Consider the following 14,806-nt stretch of genomic DNA (forward strand, 5'->3'; position numbering starts at 1 on the left):
AGATAGCTGTTCAATGCTCGATACTTTGTGCTAGTGAAGTACACTGAACTGCGAAAAATTCAATGTTTGCATTGATGGGCAATAACAAACCCAGGGATAATTCAATATTTTACTCTACAAATTAATTTTGTTCTGTCTTATTTTGAGTTTCAGTAAATTCCAGTAAAATTATCAGCAGTCACGAAACAGAAAATCTTAAAAATGACTGAATGGACACAAACCTGCAAAAGCTCTCCATATTTTTAGTGTTTGATTTTTAAAAAGGTACCACAGAACCAGAATGTTCACAAGCTCAGGATCCTACTCAATCCTGAGCTGAGCTTCCAAATCCAAATACTGTCCATCACAAAAACAACCTTCTTCTATCACCATAATATCACCTGCCCCTGTTTCTGCTGGAGCCCATGGCTTGCTTAAACTCTCATCCATGCTTTGCCACCTCCAGCACTGAACAGTTCCAATGATCTCCTGGCCAGCCTCCCATTCTCCAACCTTCATAAACTTCAGCCCATCCCAAATACTGCTGCCTGTATTATATAACATACCAAATCAAGCTAAACCTATTGCCCCTATCCTCACTGACTTACATTGACTTCTAGTTTTCAAATACCTTAAATTTAAAATTCTCATACTTGTGTTTAAATTCCTTCAAAGCTTCAATTATCTCCATATTTCTAGAACCTTACCAGCCCTCCCATGCCACACCCCTCCTCACAGACTCTCAATTACCCTGACTCTGATCTCATGTGTATTACCCTCTTCTTTCATTCTAGCATTGACGGAGATGCCTTCAGCTCTCTAGGCCCAACTCGCTGGAGTTTTGTCCCTATATTCGCCTACCTCTGAACTTCCCTCTCCACTTCTAAGATCCCCTTAAAACCCACCTCTTCAACGAAACCTGTAGTCACCCTGCCCAATATGCCCTTCTTTAGTCCAGTGTTTTTTTTCCCCTTATGCCCCTATGAAGCACATGGTGATGTTATTTCTATGTTAAAAGTATTATACCAATTCAAGATTTGATATGGATCATTTGTTCCAGATTCTTGTTATTATTATTTGTATGATTATGGCTGTGTTATTTCAAAATTCATTGAAATATGTATCTTCTTCAATGAGATTTTATTTTGATATATGTCTTATCACTGAATACATTGTGAAAAAGTTTGCACAATTTCACTAGAATGGAATCCTTTAAGTACCAAGAATTGGCCAAGTGGTTCTGCATATGCACTTTAAAAGATCCTTAAAAGCTTGTTTTAATCCTCAATATGATTGTGCTGTTTTATGCCATCCATTACAGTTACACAAGTATGTGATCAAGTTTAGATCATGCACATGCGATCTCCTTTTATGCCAACTGGATTACAAAATGGACAAGCAAAATATGATGCTTTGTTTTCATGTTATGGCATAAGATCAACTGAAGCTGGGAGCAAATGCAATAAGAACAAATGTATTATGAAATTGATTTTTGGGAGTTTTATACTGCAATTTAGCTACCAGCTTTCAGAGTGCTGCTTTCTGACCCCAATGGTCATATTAATGTAAATGTGCTGGATTTCAGACAGCAATGAGAAGTATACCTTTACCATTGAGTCTTTTCAGCTGCTGCTAAGTTTACTGAGGTTAGTAAAATTTTTACTGCAGCAGTAATACATATTTTGGTGGTGATATGACATCCATTGGTGTCATGATGCTATTGTTCACCAACTTTCCATTATCTTAATTTTGACACCAAGACTTGACATCATGATATCACTTTCACCTTGTGCACTCCTTATGAAGATCATCATTACCAAAAAGATATATACAACAGAATATAAGTAACATCATTAACCATAGCATATATCATCAACAAAAAAGCCACATTGTAGTGATCTTAAGAGTGCCATATGATGTTCCAGGAATAACTAGAATTTACTTTTGCATCAGTATATAAAGCCAATGCCATTAGAACCTCTCAATAAGGTTGCACTTTAAAATAATTAATGGCTATTATTACATTCACAATACATAAACTCAATATATACTGGCATGCAATTTCTTGACAATTCAAGGGTGATTCCCACATAGCACATTAAGGGAGTAGAAAATGGCTGCATGGCCACAGCACTGAATCCCAACACATCACTGCTTTAAGGAGAAGAAGGGAAAATATGGAAAATAGAACAAATAGAGAAAAAAAACAACAGGAGTGTCTGGAACTTATCTAGTAGTATGTGCCTTCAATTCATGTACTGATCCATAGGATTATTTCTTGTCCAAATGAAACTGATGAATAAGGATTATCTCTTGGTTCAAAAAATTACCAGGAAACCTAAATTTTATAGGAAGTTTCTTCAGGTGAATGGAGGTTCCACACCAAGCACCTGCATATCATGATAAACTAAGTGTACCATTCCTATTGCAGAAACGCAATACGTAATGCACTCCCTGTCAAATCACTTTTCAGTTTTGGAAAATAATCTGTTCCTCACCTGATAGCCACATACACACTTCCGGCAGGCGTTGTTGGACAAAGATCAAGAATAAGAGCACGAGGTAATTTTTTGCCTCCCGAAGTAAGGGCTCTCAGGCCTATTCAGTAGTAATGAATGGCTTCTTAGATGGGGAAACATTCTCATCGTTAATGTTTTAAGCATTGTTGTTTGCCATGCAATCCATTTAGTAAGGATTTATGACCATTCTTAGTTAACATTTAATATACCTATATCTATCTATACCTAATATGTATTACATGCTTTCATTATATTGTACTTTGGACACCGCATTTTAGTAAGCACTCTTTTTGGTTGAAATTTTTAAGAAATGACCAAAGCTCTGCAACTATAAGCACAGGGGAAAATCTACCAAACCACAAAAAAAATGGACACACCTGTCACAATAATATAATTAAACTTATCTATATAATTGCGTCTTTATTTACATTAATAATTTTAATCAACCACTCTCAAAAGGTTTATATTCCATGTCCTTCCCAGGGTTGTCATTCTATCAGCTGAAATCTTAACCTGTGTTTGAGCATGCGCAGTGCGATGGGTCGCCCCCTTGAATCGGTGCACTTCTCAGTGCAGCAACTGGGAGTGAATCTGTCCTTGGGATGCCCCAGGGCTGATGAGCTTGATTTAGTCTCATAATAGGCTGGAGCACACATCTTAGACGCATATAGAGGTAAGGCTTCCCTGAGAAACTATTCTCGATTGTCGTTTTGGCTACTGAGAGGAGTGCGCTGACGAATACATCCACTGCTTCATTTTATTTATGTTAAGAATTCAAAACAGGAATTGTTTGCACAAAGACCTATGTTTATTGGTTCAAGAGCTCCGAGTGTGTTTTTCCTCGAGTTATTATTATCAGTATTGTTTCCTTTTCCATAGGATTTTATAAAAAGTTGGGGTATACATTGTAGAGCCTTTAGAAAGTAAAGCTTCCCAGACAGACCATTTCTTTGTGATTATTTTGATTCACAATTACCAATATCAGAGGTGATCCACGTCCATGAAAATAATTTTTCTGTGGTACAATCCATCAGTATTTGGATAAAGTGCTTTTGGAACACTTTTAATGTTAAGACATTTTCTAAGAAATCAAATCAATTAAACCACCACTCGTCTATTGTAAATTGCGTGGTGTGATGTCGCGTTATGGGGTTCCAACATGTCTTGTAACGGCATTAAAACAATAAAAGCAGATGAGACATGGTGCATTTGAAGTAATACAGGATTCAGAGATAAATGTCGATATAAAAACAAAAGGATTGAACATCGCCTTGCTTAGTGATCTTTGTTCAAGACCAGCTTCCCATACTCTGGTCTCCAAGCCAACCTGTATTTTGGTACCTGATACCAGGTGAAAAGGTCATTTCTTTCTACTGTGTACATAGGCTACATAATAAACAAGAGAAAAATCAATATCCTCACCACAGAGGCAGATTACCTTACTTCAACAAGATCCTTGTTCTTTAGCTGGCCGTGAATGGTAGCAGAAGCAACAGTTTGATTAAGATTGCTACTTCACAATCTTATGGGGAAAAATCGATCTGGTGTGTTGAACAGACATCGCCAGCAAAAATATTACATCCCTGCTGTAAATCAACAACCAGCACAAGACTAATTCTGTAGAACGATTTCTAGTCCATTAATGGTCTTCTTGTTATTAGCTCCTGCGCCTAGGAAATCTGAACCTCACAGCAGCAGTTAAACTTACTTGCTGGCCGAGCAGCATTTCTCCTTGAAATCAGTGCAAAACATGGGAAAATATTAACTAGTCGCAATAACTCGACTTACATACACTTCACCCATTCACTTTACAACAGCAGTTTTAAAGCATTCTTTTATTTGAACGATTCTTCATCTTTTACCGACGACATGGAGCCCTCAATTTTAACATCCAAGTTTGAAACCTACGTTCAACACATATTTTCTATCATTTAAAATAAGACTAAAGATGTGCAGGGCGATCACAGGCAAGAAAGTACAAAAATAAACTTAATCCGAAATTTTATAATGCCAACCACGGAGAAAGATTGGAAGAAGCAGTTGATTCATTACAATTAAACGTGGACGTGTGTGCTGAATATTGAATGATTTACGACTAAGTCTACTCAGGATAAAAGTTATGCACATGATGTTTGCTGAAATATTTGATAGCCTTATTTTGGTTGTAAAGAGTTCTTCTGCATTATACGGATGCACAAATGTTTGTGTCTGTGTATGAATCCTATATTAACAAAATTTATTTCACCTGGAAGATCTTTTGTAGCTGATTTTAACGTATATTTCAAACTTATTTAATATTCACATACACGGGTCCACAAATGTCCCTATCATCAGTCATTTATTAAAGTATATTCACATATTGCTTCTTGATTTTAGTAATAAAACAATCAATAAGGTAGTCCATAGTTCATAGAAATAGTGTAATTACTTTTCCAAAGCTTTTGCGCAATGAAGTTTGGTGGAACCTTCTGTACTTTGCGACTTGTGATCACAACTTATTTTCTATGATTGCAGTCATGATGTACTCAATCGCATGCATGTGAACTCTTTAAGACTACATTTCTCGCACCACATGCTGTATGAGTCTTTTACTGTGGCTCGGTGTGATTCATTAGAAGATTTTTAAAAAGTAAAACGCCTCTTTGCTGTCTACCAATCAGCGACTTAAAGGCAATCACATGACAAAGTAACAGGTGAGGAGTCTAAGATCAGGTGTTCGCGTTCATTCCATGTGAGACTGGGGATTTCAAGGTTTATAGAAACGTTGACATAAGATCTCCGTTGATGCTAGATACCATTTCAGTTATGGACGGAGAGGTGGACTATTTTGAGAGTGCGTGTCAATATCAGAGCCCAGAATACGTTCAGAACCCACCTGCCTGTGTGTACGCCAGGACTCCGCAGCCCTCTCTCCTTAGATCGTGCTTCGGTGATTTGAACGAGCGTTATGTGACGGAGTTCACCCGCTACGACTGTGCTACAGAACCGAAGTCTGGCTGCATTTCCCAGCCTAACTACTTCAACACAGGGTATGGGAATAACCTGCAGCCTCAGGGACGCTACCTGTTCCCTTGGATGAAGAACACAAAATCGCATGCTTACACTTGGAGAAATCGGTGGGAAGGTACGGTTACATGCTAATCAATTATTAAGTTTAGTTTTTGCTTGAATTTAATGATAGATACGAACTAGAATGAATAAACTGTTAATAGCCCTCATCCAGCACATTTTCAGATATAATACGATATTTGCCATGCATCTAAATCTATATCTACATAAAAGCACGTGTGTGTGTGTGTTTGTGGACAAGTACCGCAATACATAAATATCAGGGTACATATTATTATTTACACGTAAATACGTGCCCAGATTACATTTTAAATTAAGACACAGTATAATAGAGAACCAATTTAAAACTTAAGGCAGTTACAAATCAATGAAACGTTTTCTTTTATTTGCTCTTATTATTAATACCAAAATTAATTCACGATACGAAACAACTGAAGAAAAAAATTACACCGACATCACATGTCTTGGCCACTCGACTTACACCATGCGAGCAAATTCGCTGCGTACATATTTGATTTCCTTACCTTGTTGAGTTTGATGGTTGCTGTGCAGATGGGACTAAGGGAACATGACAGGGGGAAAATAATCGGTTGGACTGGAATAATGCCACAGCTGTACCTTCTTTGAGTGTTTCTCTGTAATTGTTCATCCCGATTAGAGTGGATAGAATCCACAATATTGCCAATTGCAATGGATCTGTGAAACTGAAGCGTGAGGAGAGGGCCCGAAGGCCGCTCTCTTCCATAATTTCTCACCCGTATTTTTGCTGATTATCTTAGCACCAAACTTACTAATTGGCGCGTTTCTAACAAGTATTTCCAGGCGTTCAGATGTACAATCCGTGGCAATTGGGTAGAAATGTTCGTTATGGGATAACGAAAGAATAAACTGATTTGTCAGGCCTGGCGAGCATTTCTTACGAGATAGTCTCTAAACATGCTCTGCTGCCGCACATTTTTTAAAAGTGCTGTGTTATATTTGAGAATCCTAAGCGTTTGCACCATCTGTTCCTGCGAAATGCTAATATTTAGTGAATGATTAACACCTTTACAGCAACAATGCCATATCAAAAAAGTGTAGCAAGGATGAGAAAGAGGTTTAGATCTATTGTGTAAGTATAAAATGTAGGTGTTCGGGTTGCAAAGGAATTCATAAAAAGTTAATACAGCAGATTTATATACCAATAGAAAAAGGAATCATTTTGGTTGAGACTGGCATTCTATGTAGGTGTGGACCCACATTGAACAGGCAGGTATTCGGTTGAAATAGATCGTATGTGTGTTACTCCATGTTTATTTATCCGACAGGCGATTGGAAAAAGTGTTGCGGTAATATCCTTTTACCGGATTTTATGTTGTATCCGCAGTGAATAGCTATGGATACAGTATAAAATCTGGTAAAAGGATATTACCACAATATCCTTTGTGGCATTATTTCTACACATTAACGTCCAAATTTAAATCTTAGACCACCTGTCTTTTTTTAAAAATAAATTAATATATCACCAAATTTTCTAGTTTCCGTTCCCTTCAAAAATTAGGATATTTAAGATTGGGAGTTGTTACATTATTGCCTGGCAGAATAGTTTTGTAATAAACACGAGGGAAAATTATCGGCTATGTTTCCCCAAGAAAGACCACTACAGTATCATGTGTAATAAATGCAGATTGGAAAATTAATTTCCCCTTAACCTGTGTTCGGAATGGCCCCCGCAGTTTTCAACACGCACCGCCTAAGAGCCAAGAAATGATTCTGTGCAAATGTGTAATCTTAATCACAAGGCCCCAGCAGGTACATTTATGGGATGCGAGATTCACCGTATGAAAATTAGCTTAATAATTCAGAATGAGAGGAAATTATTTAACCTGGACACCGATATCTGACCGAGGAGAGAATGTGGTTCATTATAAAGAGAGAACCTTTTCAGTACAAAGCATTTCAGTAGTCTTTGATATTTAAGTACAGAAGTTTATTGTACATAAACCATTACATTTAATATTTGATCTGGTTATGCTTCAGACTTAATTAAAATACTGTATTAGTTTCATAATTCAATTAGCGCAAGGTTTTTAAAAGCGATAATTATGGTGAAAGGTACCAGGACATGTTCACTCCAGCCACTGGCAAATTGTTACCTTTTCCCCTGTAAAATACGATTGTCATTTGTAATTCTGGTATACGGCTTATTAAGATAAAATATTACCAGTGGTATTTAGAGCTTAATAACACACATGGTGCCTGCTGTACAACGTGTCACAAAAAAGTATAATTGCTTTAAGGAGTTCATGTGAGCTGGAAGTTTCAGAGAATTGCTGATAACATTTGGGGGCAAAAAGCCCTCAACTTCTACACATTCCTCCACAAAATGGACCATAGCACATAAGGAATGATCTTCTTCGGTAATTTTGCTTTAAACCTTCGCAAAAAGCCAACATTGCAAAGAAGAAATCCCTTCGAAAGGAATGCTTACCTTTTTTTTAAAAAAAAACGAAGTATTTGTGATATTTTACGTCTGTTTTTATCGTGTAATTTTGTAATGACGTGAAATTTGTTTCCAACTGCACTTGGGCCACGTTTCCACACTGAAGGTCAACCCATCACGCCGTCCTGAAATGCGTTGCTTAATAATCTATTGTTACTGTAGAACATTTTAAAGTCAATATGAAATAAATCTTTCAAAATGCATCCTTTCTTATTTCACGTTAACAAAAAGCCCTCAGATCCTGATCTAAGGGACTGAAACCACAAATTCCTTTATCATCTTATTTCCTTAGATTGTGTGTTGTTTGTGAATAATGGACAAGTAAAGATGACAAATCTGGTTTTCTGCTAGGAAACAACTTTACGATGGACGCCGATGAAAACAAACGGACCCGAACGGCGTATACCAGAGGCCAGCTGCTGGAACTGGAGAAGGAGTTCCATTTTAATCAGTATATATCGAGACCCCGGCGCATTGAACTAGCAGCAATGCTGAACCTCACCGAAAGGCACATCAAAATCTGGTTCCAAAACAGAAGGATGAAATGGAAGAAGGAGGAAGCGAAAAGACAAACCAAGGCAAACTTAAGGAAACCCGAAGCGGCGCTGGACGGCAAGTGTTCGGGAGAAGCTACGGCAGGGAGTCACTCAGGGGCTTCCTTTAAAAACACGGACAATGATTTTTCTATGACTGGAATCAACAACGATATTGGACATCTATTAACCTCATAGAATGCAAACTTAACCTGTTCGCTTGGAAGTATGTCAATTATTGTTTTTTTTTAAAAAAATTCTTTCTCAGGATGTGGGCATCGCTGACTAGGCCAGAATTTGTTGACCATCCCTGATTGCCCTTGGTGGTGTCACGCTGGTAAATGTTGTAGTACATTTCATAATCTATGGAAGAAGCCCGCATGCATTTCCATTAAAATATTTAATATATTGTAAAAAAAAATAATCGGTTGACTCCAGAATGCGATTAATTTAAATATCTGACAGTAGAGATTATTTCTGCCTATTCACTCAATAGGACAGTCCTCTAACCCAGACATCAGAAGCAATATTATAGATGTATACAATTAAGAATAAATTGTTAATAATTCCTGGCTCTTGCATTTTCTTTTCTCTTGAGTTAACATTATGTTCAAACAAATAATAGGACACAGATGGAATTCTCATTTTGCATATTGAAATGCAAGAGTGACCAGAATCGGGTTAGAGTGCTAAGTGGACCGTGGAAACAAGTGGGGGTTCAGGTGAGAAGTCAGTGCACTCACCAGACAACAAGCCAGTACAACTTACAACTAAGTTTGCCTAATTGGACTGAAATCTGGTCTGTTGTGAAACCAGTAAAATTATTAATAATTAATCATTGATGAGCATTACAGACCAGGCATTCGTTATATTCCACCCTTTAACACAGTCACATTCCTTATAACTTCTGATTACAAATAATAATTTTTCTACTGATTGCAAAAGTAACAAATAATTTCATTTAATTTCAAATAGCTTCATCGTGAGATCACAAAATGCAAAACGCTTACCCGAATGGACGCAATATTTTAATATAAAACTATTGTTGAATACAAATTATGGTATGACTTTTAAGAAGGGAAACGACCGAAAGAGAACTGATTCCACATTACAGATCCAGTTTCGGAGTTTTACGATGTGCAGACACCCTTAAGTATTGAAAGCAAGAGGAATCCGATCAGCTTCAATTTCCACATGACCTGGAGCCACTAAAGGCACTATTTCATTTCAGTCTATTAAACAATTAAAACATGGAATTTAGCAAGTCATGTCGAGATTCCAGCACATAAAGGAATTCCCAAAACATACTTTACGTAAATAAGTAAATGCATTAGTAATAAAAAAAAGTTTGAGCGTCGTTGCACTAGTGATACCAATTCATAGTTCGCACATCAATTCATTGAAGATGTCAAATATAAGAATGTAGAATGTAATGCGATATAAAGACAGAGGATTAAAAGTGTCAATAGTAATCATTGATCTCGACATTCCACATTGTGCAATGCAAAGAATATCCCAAGATCTGTACTGAAAGAATATGTACGCTGAATAATACCTTTAGTTAAACAGGATTTATGTTAATTACACGAGGAATATGAACGATGGACACTTGATGTTGGTGTATTATCTTATACGACGTTGGTTACTGACATTAACGTGAAATGAGGATTAAGCAAAAGCAGAACGTTTCTTTAAGATTCTCATAACATTTGTCTAGTGTTGAATGGATGCATAAACATGGTTCTTGGGGAGTGGGAGAGGCCGATGACATAGGCAGAGACAACAGAGAACTACACCCAGTGACTGGAAGACTGTGAATGAATTATTTCCAATCAGAGTTCATACCATAATGACCTCCTATGATTACAATCGTTTCGCTAGTTCAAAAGCAGAGACTTGGAAGTGAACCCGGTTTCAATACTTGAAGGAATTTAGTGAAAGAGACATTTTGATGGATGTCCTAATCCCGCAATAAATAACATGCTAATATTCTGATTTATTCTGTATCATTTCAATTCAATAATTTCACACTACTGGGTTACACAACGAGGTGGATGTGGAAAAGGTAAAGCACTTTCGTAGAGGATGTGAGTCATCCCAATCGTTGTATTTCGGCGAGTACTTGAAACCGTCACTTCGAGGGGAGGGGACAGCAGGCACGGAAGTAGCTAGTTATAAAAATAGATATCCTGCAATATTCCTGAACTCGATCCCGCAAGAAACAACCCGAGAGTTTGAAGGCCCTTTCCTGAGACACAGATGCGGCCGTTAAGGTTTTATTAAATCTCACTTATTATTTTAACCGTAGCTCATGAAAATGGTGATCACAAGGCATATAACCTTGCCATTGTATCCCCGAACACTGGCTACTCATCGAAACTAACCTTTAGGATTTCAACCTCGGTTGTAATCTGTTACTCTTGCAGTTATTCATTGGACTGATATGCTTGTGAGGAAATCGATCAATAATCTTTTCGCCCTACATGGAATTGTGGCTTCGGAGCACGAAAGGCTTTTTCATGACTATTTTCCCCTGGTTAGGACTTAAAGCGTTCGACTAAGTAAATGTTGGGGTTGATTTTAACACCAAGGGATTTCGGTGTCCTGTTTTCCCGTCTTTTGGCTATTTTACTTGCATTCTCACATCCCTGTAAACATTAACTTGATTATTGCACACACCCATGGCTCTGCACGTTTGGAAACCTCGACAGGAGTACAGTCCAACCCATAGTGTTCCTCCACACACTTTCGTAGAAATGGCTGGATTGTCTCCAAGAGGTCAAAATGGACCTAACTGCATCCTAGTTGACGTCTGCCAATTTAGCACAGGCCACCGATTGATCTATGGCCTCCATGCGTCGCTCAGCTATTTGCTAAATACATTTGTTGAAGCGCTGAGGGAAACAAAGCTATTTAAACTTGATTCATTTCTTTCCAGGCATGAAACAACAAAGAGGATCATTCCGATATATCGGTAGGGTGCCTGGAAATCACAGAATAAAAAAAATACTCAATCCACTCCCCTACAACTAACCATTAGTCCTGTTATTTAACAATGCCGTTTTTAATCACAGCTGAAAACTGAATTCTTATACCCACTTTCAAACCCATACAGTGTTGATTTGACTTTCTGTGGCCAAATGTACCTGGGCAAGATTTATAAATATATATATATATATATATACACACACCTGACCCATAGAGTCCATGGGATTAAATCTAGGGTACAGGTGTTTTTCACATATTTAGATTCCGCTTTAGCTTCCACCACCGCGCCCCCGCCCCCCAACATTTTCACTTCAATCTTCTCCTCCTGAAAATGGTGGCTCTTACAGGTCCAACTGGCCGTCATTTACATGTGTGCAGGTAAGCCTGTTTGGTGTGTATTTCATTATGAGCTTCCAGTCAATCCTGTGCTACCACTGCACCTTTACATACACACTTCCAGAAATCAGCAACGGATTGCCATCAGAATTGAGAATTTCAGCACGGCTTTCCCTTGAGACTCAATGTAACTATGCATCGAATCCAAATCATATATACAGAGGTCCAGTCACATACAATGCTTCCAGCAGAGGAGCATTTAACCTGTCATGTTCATGCTGGCTGCCTGGAACTCACCTAGTCCCATTTCTTGCGTTTTCTCCATACTCTCTTTGGCTTTAGATAATTATCTAATTGTCTTTTGAATACCTCAATTGAATCTGCCTCCACCACATTTTCAGGTAGAACATTCTAGCCACACACTGTGTAAAAAAGCTTTTCCCTGTGTCACCACCTGAAACCCGTGTTCTCTGGTTCTCAATCTTACTATGAATGGGAACAGTTTCTTGCTATCCACTCTGTCCAGCCCCTTCATGATTTTGAACACCTCTATCAAATCTCCTTTTAATCTTCTCTTCTCCAAAGAGAACAGCTGAAGCTTCTCCAATCTATCCTTATAGCTGAAGTTCCTTGTCTCTGGAACCATACTTGTAAATCTTTCCTGCACTCTCCTAATGTCTTCACATCCTTCCTGAAGTGTGGTGCCCAGAATTGTACACAATGCTCTAGCTGAGGCTGAGCCAGAGTTTTTTTTAAAGTTTCATCATAACTTCCTTACTTTCATACTCCATGCCCCTATTTATAAAGCCCAGGATCTCGTATGCTTTACTAACTGCTTTCTCAACCTGCCTTGCCATTTTCATTGAATTGTGCACATACAGTCTCATGCCCCTCTGCTCCTGCACCCTCTTTAAAATTATACCCTTTATTTTATATTGCCTCTCCCCATTGAGAGTACTTGAGGATTGTTCACTGAAAACAGCCAATTTAACATTGACCAGTGAATCAACTCATTTGTATGGCTTGGTACAATACCCGTCCGATGTATTCACTCCATGTATATTTTGAGGGGGTTCTGGTTTTTAACATCAACAAGATAAGTTACATATAACAGCACCAATCCTAATCCTATATCAAACAAAAATGCATTGCTTCACTGGTTATCATTCTGGAACCCATGCCCCTCTCTATACAATATTGCTGAACAACTAGGGAGACTCATTCATTGGAAGCACATATCAAGAGTTCTCATGAATGGAAAGTCATGGGCAAACCATACCTGGATTTCTGATATTTTCATTTGATGTATGGAGCTCTCCTCTTGGACCAAAATTTCACACATATCTCATCTAATGTCATCATTGTATTGGAAGGCTGTCACATTCATTCTACACTCCTTGTTGATGCTTTTAAATGGCACCTAATATACCTGTATTTGTACTTAGCGCAACTTGACCTGGTAGCAACAGGTTATACTGGAATACTTTGTGCTGTCTGGGCCAACTAACCCCTTGCTCATAAAGACTTAAACAAATGTACAGAGGCCCAGTCACCAGTATCTGACTACTGGTAACATTTTTAACGCCAGTGAAGTCCTGTCACTTCATTATTATTATTAATAATACTATTATGATCTAGTGGCTTTCAATCTTAATGGTAGCTTTGCACTTCTAGACCCTTGATTTAAATCTAGCTTAGATTGATTGAATAGAAACTTCCTTTGCTTGCTGGCTAAATGGGTTCATTAGAAGTTCTTCCATAACTTAAATGCCGATGTGATTTCTTTCTTGAGGTGCTGCCATACCCTATTCCAGAATTTGAATTTCCCTTGGGTTAATGACATTAAATCAAAGTTATACAGTATTTCCATGATACATGAAAAGATAGCAGTTCTGAGGCAAAAAAACTAGAGTATAACTGGCTTGTATGATGCAATGCTTAAGATTATGTGTGGAATTGTCTCAGATTTGCACAAAGTGTTGTACTAGTTGGGAAAAGGATGTTTTACTCGCCAGCTGCAATGGCGGCTTTTGGTGTTGTACTGCCCCATTCCCGGCACGTCCTGCCTCATTAAAAATGCATTCACGGGAAACACATTGGATCACTGGAGAGCGGACTTTGATTTTCCCACCACACTGTGACCTCAGCGATTCCTCATTCTGGGCATCATATTTAAAGCGCACCAGAGCACATATCTACTTCATGCCTACAGACCTGGACTGCACTAAGCAACATATGGCCCCGAAAGCAAAGAAGACAGCAGTGACACCTCTCTGGACTGCCTGCTGGACACAATGGAAGGCCGCCACGATGGCCTCTACTCCCACCCTGGCCGCAGGAGGTCCACCAAAGTCACCATTCCAGCCTGGGAGGCTGTGGCAGCAGCAGTCAGTGCCACCAGAGCACAGAGGAGGTCGGCCATCCAGTGCAGAAAGAAGATGAATGTTCTCATCAGTTCCGCCAGGGTAAGTCAACTACCTCATCACTCTCAACTCACACACTCACAAACCCATCACACATCCACAGGGATCTCACACCTCAAGGGGCAACATCACTAACTCTTACACACACCCTCACATCTCCATCAGGCTCATATCCTTTGGAGCTCGCGTCCTCATTCCGTCCATTTCTCCACTCACCACACAAACATTCCACACAGTGCCATGAGTCCTGCTCACACCCTCTCCATCTGTTTCCATGCAGGAGAAGCTGGCTCACAACAGTAGGGAGAGGTCCCAGACCCGGAGGGGGGTGGAGAGGCCCACACTCCGGGTCTGAGGAGTGTACCATCATGCTGACTGGACGTGGTCCGTGCCTGCAGCGACAGTGATGTCAGTGGTGAACACCCATATGATGGTCCTGCACCACATCATCCCTCCCTCAATGCAGCTGTGAGTGCT

The 14,806-nt window shown here is 38.9% G+C and overlaps 1 protein-coding gene across 1 annotated transcript; it reads left to right on the top strand.

Moving 5' to 3' along the window:
* The first annotated feature begins 5,282 nt into the window (after positions 1 to 5,282).
* Positions 5,283 to 8,788, top strand: LOC144688896 (pancreas/duodenum homeobox protein 1-like). Its single transcript, XM_078555955.1, has 2 exons — positions 5,283 to 5,622; positions 8,401 to 8,788. The coding sequence occupies exons 1-2, from the start codon at positions 5,283 to 5,285 to the stop codon at positions 8,778 to 8,780; spliced, it is 720 nt and encodes a 239-aa protein (XP_078412081.1). The 3' UTR covers positions 8,781 to 8,788.
* The last annotated feature ends 6,018 nt before the right edge of the window (positions 8,789 to 14,806 follow it).

The sequence above is a fragment of the Cetorhinus maximus genome, chromosome 1, assembly GCF_964194155.1.
Source record: "Cetorhinus maximus chromosome 1, sCetMax3.hap1.1, whole genome shotgun sequence".
NCBI lineage: Eukaryota > Metazoa > Chordata > Chondrichthyes > Lamniformes > Cetorhinidae > Cetorhinus > Cetorhinus maximus.